Below are 15754 nucleotides of genomic sequence, written 5' to 3'. Positions count from 1 at the left end.
TCATGTAAGTCATAGAATAACTAAGAAGCTGGTTTACATTGCGAATGTTGATTGATTGTCACTTGTGGTGATGGTGGTGGGTACCCTCACCTGTGATGGTATAGCTTCTGACATCTGGGCCGATGGTTCTCTGAACTGGGGTCTGGCCATTGGCTGGGACGGCATCAACTTGGAAACCAGTGATCGTCTCGGTCTTGGTTCGCCAGTTAATGGTGATGGTGGTCTCAGTAGCATCTGTCACACGAGCCCTTCTGGGAGGGCTGACATCTGCATGGGATTATAGCTAGAGATTAGTGCCTGCCTGGCTCATATAGGTGAGATTTCGATCTTTTAAAAAATTTCTTTATGTTTTAAAAATACATCCTCTTCAGAAAATACATTGATTAAATAATTTGTAGATTATCTCCCTTGGCATTCAAAGAACGTTCAACAGTAATTAGGAAATATGGAAATAGTTACATTGGGTGCCTTTTTCTTTGAAGAACTGAAAAGCTTTATAAATACTACCAGTGGTTCCTAGGTCTGACTTTATAGTACCTACAAATACTTCAGTAAGTATTAAAATGATTAATTTACTGTACTGTAAAAGTGTGTGGTAGGAATTATAATAGCATGGCCAGCTAGCAATTATATGTATATATAGCCAGTATTATTGCTAGTATTTCGTCGTTTTTATAGGGTTTCATATCTTTTCTCTCAACAGAAAAGATTCCTATTTTATCTTTATTTTATAGACGATGGAACTTTTGACACTTTATATGACGGCTGAAAGAGTGCTCAGCAAGTTATTGATGGAGCAGAAACTAAAATCTGGGCCAAATTTGATCCCATACTTATGGTGCTGTTAAGATACAGCAGAAGTCAACATGTCCTCCCCAGACCTAACTCCAGGAAAACAAATTCTAACAAGTGGAGCATAAAGTAGCTGTTAGTCCTAATCTATAACACCAATGTTATGCCATTATGAAAGGATTTCATTTTAGGTATTAGTGGAATACTTTCTGAAGGGGCAAAAAAGGTAACATTCAAAAAGATAGGGAATCCCACCAATTTCCAGATTGGGACTCATTCCACTTTTAACTTAGTGACCAGAGAGATCATTTATCATTCTTTGTTTATACAGAAAATTTTGAGACTAGAAAATTGGATTACTTACTCTCGAGAGTGGTAATGATCCCCTGAGCTGGTCTGCTGGTCAGTGTGTCCTTAAGAGCATAGACACTCACTTCATATTTGGTAGCCACCTAGAAATAAGGGCATGGTGAGCTTTAGCAGTGTCATTGCAAGAAGCCCCAGGAGTTTCACCATGGCTTAGATAATTCAGTGGTTATTAGTAAAAAAGAAATAAACTAACAAATCTCACAACACTGTCAATTCCTAGGTTAATTTCATCTCTACACTACAGATGACCAGCAACAGACTGAAATTAAATGAATTTTAAAATGCTCTTATGGGCCTATGCCCAAGTAAGCTATAACTCACATTTTCATGTAAAACTGGTGATGAAAAAATAAGAAAAATGGGTAAGAGCCTGTTTTTTTTTTTTCTTTTATGATATGACAGATGTAAATCATGAATTTTTATGGTCATAGATAAAGATAATTTTCTTTTCTGTCTTTGAAACCCCTTTCTGTAGTTTCCCTGAAACTGGTCTTAAGATATACATTAATTCTCTGGTATTCTAGCTAGTTTTCCATATACAAGTCTAGAAGGATTTAAAAATTTTTTAATGAGGGTAGGGTCAAGTTGGTTGGTACAATCTGGAGAACATTTCTTGCCAAGATGACATTGTTCAAAAAATGTATAACTAAATGAATTTATGTACTCAGCCTATCAATATGCAAATTGCCCCCCACATATATATAGAATACTTCCAAAAGAGCTGCACAAAATCCAAAGCTATTTATAAAATTCTGTTCCAATAGTCATCTGGAAAAGCTTAGGTCAACAAAAAGCAATTCTCAATAAAATTATTTGATAGGAGAGGAAAAGATCAGTTGGATCGAGCATGAGATTATGTTTCTACCACCTAATAAACTATGTAAGAGAGGCTCTATTTTATTCCAATGACAGAAGTCACTTCTTACCATGAGTCCTGATACAACCACAGAGGTGCTGTCAGGAGCAAGGTTGATTTCCTTCATTGGTCCAGTCTTCTTGTCTTTGGGGGTAACTCGTACTCGATATCCAGTGAGCTGGACATTGGGTGGTGTCCACTGGGCACTAAAGCTTGTTGGTGTAATCTGAGTGAACCTCAGGTTGGTTGGAGCAGGGATGGCTGTTGGGATGGTCATTGGTCAAAGGTTATCTTACAAGAAGTGGGGTGAAGGGAACATAAAGTGAATTCCAGGAGGTAGAAGGGATAGTTCTTGTTGGATTAGAGGATTCCCTGGTCCAGAAGAGATTCAGTAGGAGAGCGTAACAAGAAGGGATACAAAAGGAAGAAAGTTTGCTGAAATGTGTGTTCTATATCTGCCAATTCTCAAATCCTGAAAACACTTTAAATACTTGAGCTCTAGGAAACTTTGGGTTTTCAAAGTTATTTGTTTTTCCTTAAAAAACAAAAGACTCAAATTGGCTTATTAGTCATTACAATTGATTTTCCATTTGTATGAAAAGAACAATGGCCCTTTTTCTATATAAATTATGTTCGTATGGAAAACCATTCACAGTATTCCATCCAAAAAAAGATAGAATTATGTTTTTATTGTCTCTTTTTATTCGGACCCCAAGGCAGATATAACTGCTAAATTTAAAGTATTTCTGTGGTGCGACATAAGAAGAAAATTAGATCATAATAGAAGCAGAAAAGAGAAGCAAAGAGCAGTAATCAGATTGTTACCACTAAGGTTTATACCATCACCAGGACAAATTTTTAGCATTCCACTCTGATTCAGCAATAAAGCACAAGAGGATAAAGAATTGTGGAAAGAATTTGCCTTAATGACTGTTTCCTGTGTGTCTGAATCAGAATCCTTTAAGCAAATTATACACAAGCATAAGCTATCTTGCCAGGGGAGAAAGGTCTTACCCATGTGCTCTCAGAATCATGCTGCTATAAAACGTCCTAGTTGGGATCTTTTCTTAGAGGAAACTCTAGGATGCCAAACTGCTTTCCTTTGTACATAGTGTGAGAGTAACCACAGGGAGTCATAGCTTAGGAAATATCCATAATTTTAGTATCATCTTTAGATGTCTGGTTTCATGGCCTTATGTATAAGCCAAGCTACTCCAATATTTCTTTTCATCAGATTTATTTACCTAATACCACCTAAAATTGATTGTTTTTCCTCTTTCCTCTTTAAAGAGGGTCTTTTCTAAAGAGGGTTGTTTATTTTATTTATTTATTTACCCCTTACATGGGAATGAATAGCCCGATAAAGTAGACTTTCAGCAAGGCTTAAAGCCACTGCTCCCATGAGCACCCTGGTGGTGCAATTACCAAGATACCTGTGGACTGGGTTCCAATCAGGGGCTGGCTCTCCATATCATCGTGCAAGGCAACCACACTGACTGTGTACTCAGAACCCGGCCTGAGGCCTTGCAGCTCTGCAGTGTCTTCTTCACCATCAGGTGCAGGGAATAGCTCATGGATTCCATCCTCAGGGCTTGAGTAGGTCACCCTGTACCTGGAAACTTGCCCCTGTGGGCTTTCCCAAGCAATTTTGATGGAATCGACATCCACATCAGTGAATGCCAGTCCTTTAGGGCGATCAATGTCTGTTAGGCAAATTAATGGTAAGAGGTCATGTGAAAAGCAAGTTGTGAAATAAGCATTTTTATAACATGCAAAGCAGTTTTGCAGATACCATTTTCTTTGATGAATTACACTGCAATTAACCCACTAGTCAATGGAAAATTACTTGACACTTGCCTAAAATTGTTTTGGTTTAGAAAATATTTGATGTTGCATAACTTATCAAAATAGATGTACATGAGATGCGTAGGCACTCTGCAAATGTCCCCACGTTGGGGATATACTTGCATTGATTTAAAGATATTCCACTGAGATTTGTTTTGCAATGTGATGTTAGTCTCATAGACCTGGATTTTCTATGCCTTGGAAGTGGTAACGTTGATTTTCAATGTTACATTCAGATCGCTATAGGCTTTCTTAAACTCTTTCTTTTTTTCTTATTAAGTATTCATATGAAATGTTTTTCCAGCCATAGTCCTCCAAAAATGGTAACTTCATGATATATACTTTATTCAACTTTACCATCCAGTCATAGAAAAGAAGGTCCTAGCAAAATATTTTGTAGATTTGCTATAGGCAAATAAGATTTTGCTGAGGCCACTGGAGCAAAAGAAATTCAAAGCACAGCAATTCACTATGGTAGTTCTGCAACTTCTTTTCTCTAAGTTCACTACTTGGCAGGAAGAAAGAAAAATGTTTGTCAAGGACTCAGCTCAAGATACAAACTAAACAATAAGCTGGTTCTACCTCTGTATAAAATAGTAAAAGACATGCAGAGGGCATTCAGACCCAAGAATAAAGTTTGACTTTAGAAAAGGAAACCACACATTTGTTACGTACTGGTTACTGCAGTTTGAACCAGAGGCTGGCTTTCTCCTTTTCCATTCTGAGCATAAACACTAACCACATACTCCACTGTGGGCTGCAAGCCTTCAATGGTCATTTCTGTTTGATCTGCAAGGGGAGTGAAAAGCAAATGTAGCATCTATGTACTATAAAGCCATCCAAGCGACTTCTGGAGTTTGATAGTAAGCATGTGTGGTCTCGAATTTATATTTGCAGAATTGTCATGAAAATATCAAGGAGTTAGATATCAATTTCTTCTTGGACACACCTGTTTATTGCTAATACAATTTTCCATGTTGGAATAAAATCACATTCAAGGAGAAGGTCAAAAACTTAATACGATGCCCTCAACAATGAATGATGGTGCTCTTGGAAAAAGGAAGAAAGAAAATTAACTTGGTTTTGAGGTTGCTTTGAGATCCTATTTTCACAAATATTTTATATAAAAATAAAAACAACAGATCTACAAGAATCTGAAAAAGTCAGTTATTCTTCTTGGTGTGCATACCAACAAAACCACAAAGACGGATCTGGTAATTTAAGAGGCCCATGTCACTAAACAGAACCATGCATGTAAAACCAGAAATGTGTGCATCCTAAAACTGCTACTGTGAAGTGAGTTGGAAATGATCTTGAGTCCTGAGCTCATGAATGGGAAACCATGACATATGGCATGAAATGTATGGTCCCCGTGACAAGGTGGCCATCTAGTAAAGAAGGAAAATCATGTTGTCCTACTCTGTTGATCCTGCTGTATGTGACAAGAGGGTTATTCTTACCTGGACCTGCAGTTCTAGTTTGTGATGGTCCTTTACCCGTTTTCGGAACGGTGGTCACTCTGTAACCAGTAATTGGAGAACTTGAAGGCAGCCACCTGACACTAATGCTGTTATCCTTAACATCAGTCACTTGCATCTGGGATGGCTTGTCAATTTCTACAAATAAAAGTAAAAAGAAACCAGTGCAGGCCCAGTCCTGGGGGACAAGACTAGAGGAGTCCTTATCTTTGGTTCTGGTACATATTCAAAGATCTCTTATTCCTATTAACCTTTCCCAGGTGTTTCTTTTGTAAGAATAAAGAGATAGCTTTGAGGGGTGGGGTGTGCATTACAAACGTTTTCAAGATGATGGCTTCATTCACAAAGAAGCTACACCCCAGGTAGGTGTTTGTCTTCCTATCTTATCAATACATTCATTTCTTTCTCAACAAACATTTGTTGAATATTCTCTTTCTGCCTATTTCTTGCAGGAGGCACATGAGATATATCAATTAACAACACATTTTAAAAAATCTGTGCTCTTGAAGTCGTTCCTTGTATATTGGCCTTATAATGTTAACTAAAGATTTTGTCTTATTAAAAAGAAAGACCAGGGCTGGGGATTATAGCTCAGTAGTAGGGTGCTTTTTTAGCATGTACAAGGTACTGACTTTGATCCCCAGCAAAAAAGAATAGAAAAAAAAAAAAAGGAGGAGAAGAAAGAAAGGAAATCAAGCTCACGGTGAGGAAAATATATTGGGAGAACATTGTAAAAGTTATCTGAATAAATAATCCTGTGTTGTTCCAGAAAAGAACTTTGTACCTGTTCGATAGTCAATGGAAATTGGCTTGCTGCTGGCTGGGCTGTCCCCACGGCCAGTGACAGCATACACTGTGATGGTGTAATCTACTCCAGGTTTAAGGTCGCTGATGGTAGCTGTGGATTTGCTCCCAGGGACAGTGAACTCCTGAACAGGGCTCGTTCCTCCTGTGTGAAAAGGGATTAGTCCATAATGTGAGGGGCTTGGAGTTACTTAGGCATTACTGATTAATTAACATATTGAAAGCAGTATGTAAATCACATTTTATTACTTATTCCCCTTTAAAGAGTGTTATTAATAAATCCTGGACAGGAAGGTGTATTTATACACATACTAAACCTTGATAAGTATATAAAATAGGGAGAAAATTGCAATTAATGTTATTTTAACATTCTAACTTTGAAATGTTACTAAGCTGTAGATTAATATTAAAAGGGAGGAGAGGTAAGCCCTCAAACTAGGATCGCATGTCCTTCATCCTTTTAAAATTTTTTCATGGAATGTTTTTATGCTAAAAATTAGAGAATACAGAAAAGTAAAATGAAGAAAAAGTTAAAAATCACATTTTACCAGTGATAATATATTTGTGAACTGACAATCTTTTTTTCCTCAGTTCTGCTATTCCTCCTCTAGTTGTATTGTATAAACAACTTTTTCTCTTGATTTTATAACCAACTATATCATATGCAGAGTCCAGGTATTCTTGGAATAAACAAGTGTCTGCAAGTGCGCTGCCAAAATTACTTTAATTTTATGTCCATTTTGAGCTTTTGGGTTCTTCACAGCAGATTTTGGTCTGCTTAAGAATGTGAAGCATCCAGTAACCAACATACCTGTTTCTCCATAGGTGATCCTATAATATCTCACTGTGACAGCAGGGGCTTCCCAGCTGATCAATACGCTGGTGGGAGTGGAGGCAATGACTTCCAGGTCCCTTGGGACATCAGAAACTAGAAAATATGAGGGACAAATCTTCACATCCATAACTTTCAAATGATAATTGGATTCTCTTTGCTCATCTTCCAGGACATCGTTTTTAGGTTTCTTTCATACAAAAATGTAAATACTGTATGAAATTAGTAGAACTAAAAGTTATGAACAATTTAAGGAAAGTGGTTAAGAGACTATTCAATTTGTGATAAAATGATTGTTTCAAATTTATTGAAGGATTTTGTTCCCTCCACTTTTTATTTTAGTAAGACCATAGAAAAGTCACAAAAATAATAACAATGAATAGCCACCTGTCCTCCTCTTAAGTGTGTACTGTTTGGAAACATTTGCAACATTTGCTTCTCCCTTAACATTAATAACCTAAAATGATTAACATCGTTTCAGACTAAGATAGAGACATCAAGATGACACTTCTCCCCTAAGTGCTTCAGCATCTATCTTCCAAGAATAATGGCACTATTATACTAAAATTATATTTTTAAGAGAACTTTGAAATGGTTTTCTGTATTTTAAATAAAACTTTAGTAATTACAAACATATAAATATCTAAATCAGGTGAGAAATTTCTTGGGATAAAGAAATTATTTTCTTCACTATATTCTAAGAGGGAGATTTTCCTCCACACATTCTCTCACTGGCTTCTCTGTGTCTCTAACCATGATCTATTTTGGGGGGAGAGGATGACTCTGCTGACATAAAGCTAAGTTATTTCAAAGACTGTACTGACTGTACAGGAAAGTCTGGGTTTCTCTGAAGAACAGACTATAAGTTACCTGTTGACTGTTGGCCAATCAAGGGGGAACTCTCCTCTCTGCCATAAAGAGCAACAATGCTGACCACATATTCTGTGCCTGGACTGAGGTTGGTGAGGGTGATGGAATTCCGAGAGGGGGGCACTCTATCTTCTCGGGGTCTCCCGGCACTATGCTCAGGATGATGGCGAATCCAGTAGCCAGTGATGGCAGCTCGAGGCGCAATCCAGTGGACGGTGAAAGAGTTGGGAGTGATGTCAGAGAAGTCAATGCCAGATGGGGAATCAAGACCTATATTTTCCACCCATGAGAGGAAGAGGGGAAGAAAAAAGACAAGATACCATGAGCTTAACATGTGAGGAAGGTGGGGGGGGAGTTACATCCATCCAACTTTCTATCATTTCTCATCAATGTAGTGAAGTGCCCTGAACCTCAGGTTATGAGGCACTGATTCCAAGCCACAGATGAATTTCAAAATCATATATTCGCAGTTCAAAATAGCCAATTCAGGCATTTTTTTCTTTTTCTAAGCAATCCCTGTGATGTATACACATCATTACAGTAGTCTCTGTATCACATTTGAAGACCAGTGTTTAAGACACTGTGGGAAGTAATATTTTCAAGTGTTTCAGTGTTCAAACAGTCCAGTTCCATCCTGTATCTCTCAAAGTAAGACAAGATCTGCCCACTGTCAAGTTAAAGAAGATACCAAAGAAGCTTTCTGTGCCCAGGAAGAGACTAATATATCAACAGAGTTATTGGTGATGATGCTGGACATAAAACTTTCTAAAACTGAAGACATTATCCTGGACAGATCTAATGCAGGTAATCCTTTATGAATTGAGAACTTTTGAAAATTAATAAGAATTCAGTGTTAATCTCAGATTCAAATTATTTAACCCTTCTGGGACTTCCAGCAAATTTTTGTTTGAATTGAAATATTCACTAATTCTATTTAATAATATACTCAAACAAAATTGTGATATATCAACTTCCTTTTGGGAAGTCCTTTTTGGACTATGAAGTAATAAACACACTAAAATAGGCCTTTTTAAGGGAAAAAAATTAAAAGCATTCAGGAGAAAGAGCATAATGTCTAATGAAAAGAAATGTCCAGCAACTCTAAAATAATAGAGATTATGAGATATTCTTCTTGGGAGTTTCATTTTGTTGTTTTGTTTTTGTTTTTCTGTTTTTTAAAGCATAGACAGCAAAGTTTCTGAACTAATTTCAGTCCACTGTGGAAGCAGGAGTAGAATGTTACTGACTGAACTGCTAATTATAAATTACTAATTGTTGAGTGAGATGTCTTTTAATTTTCAAGACCACTGAACAAAAAGTAATGACAAGGCTGCCCACACCATCATCACCACAAAAGACAAGGTGTATGTTTAGAAGTAGTGTTTCATTTTGTTTTTTAAAATTGGTAGGCAAGAGCTACTTGATAAGCATGTTGCTCCAAGACTCACGTGTTTTCTGTCTTCCTTTAAGAGGTGTGCTCTCGTGGTGTTCGTAGACACTGGAAACACTGACTAAATATTCGGTCCCAGGCAGGAGGTCTGAGGAGGCAAGTGAGACTCATTTTACACTTGTGCTTGAAGGCAGGAAAAACCAGAGTATTCCTGGGACTATTTCAACTGATACCATATATTAGCATTCAGTCCTGCAGCCTACTTACACCTACGTGAACATGGATACCTGGAGATGGTCTGTAAGCAGGTGATGATGAAGGGTCACCTTGCCCAGAGTCCTCTCTAAGCCCTATCCTAAGCTCTTCCTCTGTATGACTTAGTTCCATCTGGACCTGACAGTGTGACCACTGGGAGCACAGGAGACAACTGCTATGGCATTGTGGATGATCACTGACCCCTCCCCAAGACTCTACATGGTGGTTCACTATTTTCTAAAGCAGTTTTATAATGATACAATATACTGCAAATTTAATATGTGCAGTTTGACAAGTTTTGACATATATTTAACTTACGGAACCTTCACTACATTCAACATAAAAAAATATAACCAGTACCTCTGGACGTTTGGTTGGTGACAACCGCCCCCATTTTACAAAGAAAAAAGCTGAGGCAAACAGAAATTATCATTTTTAAATGACTTGCCCAAGTTCATTCAGTGGTTGACCCAGGTCAGGACCAATAGTCTTAATAATGAAGCTTTATTGGAAAAGGGTCACATGATAAAGGGATAGCAATCAATTGAGCCATATTGATATATTTTAATAATTTAGCCTACATCCGTGAGTGACCCTTTCTCCCATTTTGATATAGCCAAAGGGTACAGAGGAAGCTTTCCAACCTCTGAACTTCTGCTCACTAGACCCTCATTCCCCTATATACTGTTGACTCTTCAGTCTTTATGCAGAGGGTCCTGCAAGGTTTGGAAAAGGACCAGAAAGGAGGGCTGGAACTTCACATCTTCCTTCCTAGTTGGCCAGAGGCAATGTAACTTAATAACTGGGGACCTCAGTTGTTTCATCTTTAAAACAGGATAATAATAATTCTCTAAGGGGGAAATGGCTACCTTGAGGTCATAGCATTAGGACCAGAAGGTCTTAGAACACATAACATGTAACAGGTATTGGTTGAGCAGGAACCAACATGCAATGCAGGGTTTAGTGTGTATCAGGTGATGAGGTTACCACTGGTTTCAGAATGCTCTACAACAAAAATAGTGCTGTGGACGCTATCATGCAAATATAAGGATGCTGTCTGTCACCAGCCAGCAAGTAAGAAATCAAGATCATAGTCACACATAGCTGCCTTTCTTTGTGTTTTGCTTTCTAGAACATGTTGGAAAGGAAGAGGATGTTTTCAGACCATCATTTAGGAATGTCCCTAAATGTAAGCCATTTCTACTTATGTGGAATCTTTGGCTGTCCTCACACATTATACCACAATAGTGAAATATAATAAGAAATATTTATGTGAAACACAGCACCACATTGCAGTCTACTCTTATTTTCTTTAAAAAATATTCTGTTTCAAAATAGCAGGGACTAGAAAGAGACAATTCCATAACTTGTTTAATGTCAGTTGTTTTCTAAGACCTCAGCCTTCTGAGAAATCCTGCCAACAGATGCTTTTTGAAGTACAAATTAAACTTCTGTCTTCACAATATCCTGATCTATCCCAAGCAATCAGTCACTGTTTTTAAGTTTTCAAATGTTAAATCGATCATCTGCTGATACTTTAACAAGAAAAAATGACAACACAACATATATGGGGACACTGTTTTCAATCCTCATTTTTTTTCTCTTCTAAACACTTAGATTTAGTCAAATAATTTCTCTTGAAATTCACTTATTTTTTGTGTTTAGTTGAAAGCAGAATGTGTTTGAAGTCTTGGAACATTACTTTTAGGGTTTTCCACTAAAGTTGTAGATATCAACAGTATATGGAGATAGCAATAAGCATTGCGTCTTCCAGAATTTACAGAAGTGCACTTGGAATTTTAGTTTGGAGCTCGCCTGCAGCTTTTCTTCTGCGTTAATTCTCTTTGAGAATTAATACATCTGCTCCAGGCTAGTGTTTATTCAACAGATGCACCCGACTGCTTACTTGTTAAGACCACTGCGTTGTCGGATGGAGAAATCGACAACTCTGCAACATCGTCCTCGTTTTTCACAGGTGAGTAGCGCACCAACAGGTTGCTCAGCTCAATAGATGAAGGGGGCGCCCAGGTGACACGCATAGTGTCTGGACCAACATTGGTGAATCTCAGGTCCGTGGGAGGAGGGACAGCTGGTTTCAAATAAAAAGGAAGATTATATTAATATGATTTTTAAAGTCAAAGCTCACAAATCCACTGAAAAGATAAAAAAATCAATATTTCATGCATAAAGGAAACAGAGTCATAATCATGCAAATAGTCTAATCTAAATCTAATCTAAGTCATGGTAGACTACTGTTAAAAAATCAAACACTACATTCAGTACTGTTAGGCCCCTTTAACCTTTCTGCCATCATCAATGTGTTCTAAAGAATCATTTTAATCTACTTTTAAATAGGCTGATTTTTACAATACATGATGAATACCACTTAAGATTCTTTTATCCCAGGCCAAAGAGGCTTAAGTTGCCACACAGCAAAAAGAAACATAGCGGGTACGTTCCAAAAAAAAAACAAACACACATGCACACAGACAAAAGACAAGAAGGTCCTAAATGTCCCCCCAAACATGAAATATCTATGATCTAATGGCATAGCCACAATTCCATTCCGTGAATTCTACTTACAAGTGAGAAGGGTTCATGCAAATTGGTTCTCAGCATGTTTCTTCCCATGCAGGGCAGAGAACCTTTAAGATGTTGCATGCTGGTCCCCAGACTGTGGTTAAAGAGGAGTTCCTTTACCTTATGATAGCAACAAAATCTAGCATATGCTGAAGTTTATTTTTCTTGTACATCAAAACAACCCCTTCCATTCTACTGTAAATTTTGATGGCTATTTAGTCAGCTACAAAGAAGGAAAATGGTGGAGTTTATCCAGGGGTAGAAGGAAGAGTGTAATGGCATATTCTGGAAGTACCTTTCATCATGAACTCGTGTTCATCCTAAAATTTGGTATTCATGTTAGGTATTTTTTTAAAAATGCTAGGTCTACAAATTTAACTCACCTCTGCTGCTTTGTATTTACTAGATCCGACATCTTAGATTCCTCTAGTTTTATGCATACTTGCAGTTTAAATGAAAGTGCACTTAAGACTCTTTGCATACGACTTCAATTAGTCAGACATATGCTTTAGATTCCTTAGGCTCAATCCCTCAATCCCTTCATCTATGTGGCCAATTGCTGGCTTCTCCCTTGAAACATCCATATTTAACCAGAGTGGCTGTTGGCAGCATGCAACACCATCCATGTGTCAAACACAGAAGATTTTAAAATTCACCCGTTTGCTGTGTCAGTGTAGTAGGGGCACTCTCTCCGCCATTAATGAGAGTGATAACGCTGATGTCATAGTCAATGCCGGGTTCCAGCCCTGTAACTGTGTAGTATCCTACTGAGGAGTCCACAAAATCTTCAAAAATAGGGATCCCTTCTCCTGCTGCAACTACTGTGATGCGGTACCCAATAATGGTGGAAGAGTTTAGCGGGGTCCACCTCAGGCCGATGCTTGAATCGGTTATATCAACAAAGCTTAGGTCAGTGAGTTGGGGCACCTCTATTTAGTTACAAAGCAAAGAGGGGGCAACAGGAAAACAGAAGCAAAAAAAAAAGAGGAAAAAATAAAGCAGTGTATATCAGGTTATCTGTAGTCAAATTGGTAGAATGGTAAAGCAATGATGGTAATATGCAATCTATTTCAAATGATCTGAAAAGATGTCCTAAGTATCATGAATAGTTTGCTTTCCTGGGAAAATAAAACAGGTTACAATATTCTTTTAGGGATTTTCTTGCATTTTGAAAATGTCCCTAAACAGTACAGTTTGACTTCTCAGATTCCTAAAAATCATAAGCCAATTTAGGATGTCAAAACCATGAACCCAGACACAATATCCACATTAAGTATCAGCAATGATTTTTTTAAAAAAATCTCAAACTGTTTCAGTAGGAAAATCAAAGCTTGCATGAAGGTTTTAAAATGAATTGTTTTTTGCTCCATACAAAACTCATGTCAACATCATGGTGATAATACTAATGCATTATGGATGTATGGTGTGAAATATGCCTTTCCAAAAAAGCACATTCAGGCCAAGGACAGGCTTGAGTCCAAGGCTACTGCCAATCTTTTAATTCATAATCAAAGTTATTTAATTAGCATTAGTAAACACATACCAAACAGTGCCAAAGGGGACACAATCTGTGCTGTAATTTCATTCTGTCATCATCCAATTTTGGACAAACAATGAATGTATCCCTAGATAGGTCTTTGCTTTCAATTCATAAGAAGGAATGCCCTGTGGGCGTGGCCTTTATTTCCTTCTTCATTCTCTTTTCCCTCCTCCAATTTTAAAAAAGACTTTGAAGTTGCAAGATAAGGAATTGGATATTGTCAACCACACACTATATCAGTGCTCACACATGGAGACAAAAAAATATTTTATAGATAGCTGCTAAAAGCAGAACTGACTGTAAAATCAGGCACAGATGTCCCGATGGGATGCATTTACCATATTACTTTTAGACCGTCAGCACTGAGTACAGACACATGACGTTTTAGTAATTTCCACGTGAGCAAACAGTAGAGAGTTCATGCCACGGTTGCCACTCCATTATATACCCATCGCAACAAAGAGCATCCCAGTGAAGCACAGACAGTGAAGCAGTGTTATCAGCAAGCCTTTGTCCAAACAGTCATTTTGACTGCGTAGTTTTGGAAAGTGCAGTTGGGAGGTTGGCATTAAATCCCAAACACACTTGACACACTCAGCCATCTGGGGATTAAGATTCTAATCCCTTCTTATTGAAACTGCCACTCTGAGGATAACAGCTTATTTTTCTATTACCTGGGATGATGGTATCAGAGATAGGGACACTTTCCTTGTCATCTTTGACAGTGTAAACACTGACATTGTATTCCAGGCCGGGACTCAGATTTTCAAAAGTGCAAGAACTCTGATCCGCACGAACCATTTCTTCCAAAGCATTACCCTGCTGTCCGCTTGTAGGGGTGGTGGTGATTCTATAGCCAGTGATACCTGGAGAACAGAAAGGAGGAAGTTACCACAGAGCATTGATGACCCACAGAGGATTAAACAAGACTCCATGGTGGACTGACGAAGGAGATTGAATGTTTATTAAGGATTCTACTATTATTCAACCCTTTGAGGTTGACCAAGAGTCTGAGTACGGTCAAGAAAATCTTGTGTTAAATAAAATAAGCTCGGGACAGAAAGACAAAACTGTGTATTCTCGTTCATTTGTGGAAATTATAATGTTGATCTTATAGAAGAAGAGAGTAGAATGGAGATCACTAGAGACTAGGAAGAGTAGCAAGGAAGGGAGATACAGAAAGGTTAGATAATGGGTCGGGCACAGTGACAGCCAGTTTGGGAGGCTGAAGCAGGAGGATCTTAAGTTTGAGGCCAGCCTCAGCAATTAAATGAGGCCCTAAGCAGCTTAGTGAGACCCTGTCTCAAGATAAAATTTTTTTAAAAAGGGGGCTGACGATGTGGCTCAGTGGTTAAGCACCCCTGGGCTTAATTCCTGTTACCAAAAAACAGAAAGAAAGAAGGCAGGAAGGAATAAGCAAGGAGGGAAGGAAGAAAAAGAAAAAGAAAGGTAGGTAGGTAAGAAAATGGTACCAGAATACAGGTAGATAGGAGGGATTCGTTTTAGTGTTCTACAGCCCAGCAGGGTGACTATAGTCTATAATGATCTATAATATATTTTGAACTAACTAGAAGAGTCTGAAGATGCCCAACACAGAGAAATAATAAGTATTTGAGGAAATGGAGATGCTTATTTGATCATTACACACTGTTTCTATGAATTCAATTATTTTACTGTATACCCAAAATATGTACAAATTTTGTGTGTCAACTACAAAAAATAATGCTATGTTTCAGCAACAACAGAAAAGAAAGGAAATCTTGGAAAAGGGGGAAATGATGACCAAATTCCTCTCCTCCTACCACTTTCCCCTGCTTTCTCTTAATGATCAAGTCTCGGTAGGACTGTTGAGGGCCATCCCATTTTACCTGCATGGTACGAAACACTCTCGACCTATGGGATTTTCAGGAAGAGAAGCCAAGGTGATGCCGCTCATTCTAGAAAAAGTCTATAAATTATTGAAGACTTCAGGAATCATGGAAATTGGGCAGTAAAAGGATTGAGGGAGAGAAGGGAAAGATTCAAGTAGGTGGTGACAACTAGAGATCTTCAGGACCCAAAGATAAGAGGTGGAAGAGCGATGATGTTGAACTTTCCAAAGGACAAGGAAACAAGGGTCTATTTTATCATTAGGAACAAGGTG

The 15754-nt window shown here is 38.0% G+C and overlaps 1 protein-coding gene across 10 annotated transcripts in view; it reads right to left on the bottom strand.

Annotated features, from left to right (window-relative positions):
- Positions 1-15754, bottom strand: part of Fn1 (fibronectin 1) — a 64654-nt gene that overhangs the window by 13446 nt on the left and 35454 nt on the right. For 4 of the 10 annotated variants that reach the window (XM_071619652.1, XM_071619647.1, XM_071619650.1 and 1 more), the window contains exons 24-36: positions 14286-14477; positions 12728-13000; positions 11398-11580; positions 9295-9384; positions 7847-8116; positions 6956-7072; positions 6125-6289; positions 5323-5478; positions 4538-4651; positions 3451-3720; positions 2088-2278; positions 1157-1244; positions 91-267 (exon numbers count right to left, since the gene is read on the bottom strand). In XM_071619652.1, the coding sequence (XP_071475753.1) occupies positions 91-267; positions 1157-1244; positions 2088-2278; positions 3451-3720; positions 4538-4651; positions 5323-5478; positions 6125-6289; positions 6956-7072; positions 7847-8116; positions 9295-9384; positions 11398-11580; positions 12728-13000; positions 14286-14477 (2286 nt within the window). The remainder of the gene's footprint in view (positions 1-90; positions 268-1156; positions 1245-2087; positions 2279-3450; positions 3721-4537; positions 4652-5322; positions 5479-6124; positions 6290-6955; positions 7073-7846; positions 8117-9294; positions 9385-11397; positions 11581-12727; positions 13001-14285; positions 14478-15754) is intronic. The other 6 variants (XM_071619653.1, XM_071619649.1, XM_027941709.2 and 3 more) reach the window with 3 other exon arrangements.

Source organism: Marmota flaviventris, chromosome 11 (genome assembly GCF_047511675.1).
Source record: "Marmota flaviventris isolate mMarFla1 chromosome 11, mMarFla1.hap1, whole genome shotgun sequence".
In the NCBI taxonomy this organism is placed as follows: Eukaryota; Metazoa; Chordata; class Mammalia; order Rodentia; family Sciuridae; genus Marmota; species Marmota flaviventris.
Note: the sequence above shows the minus strand (reverse complement) of the source record. Positions and strands in the feature narration are given on the sequence as shown.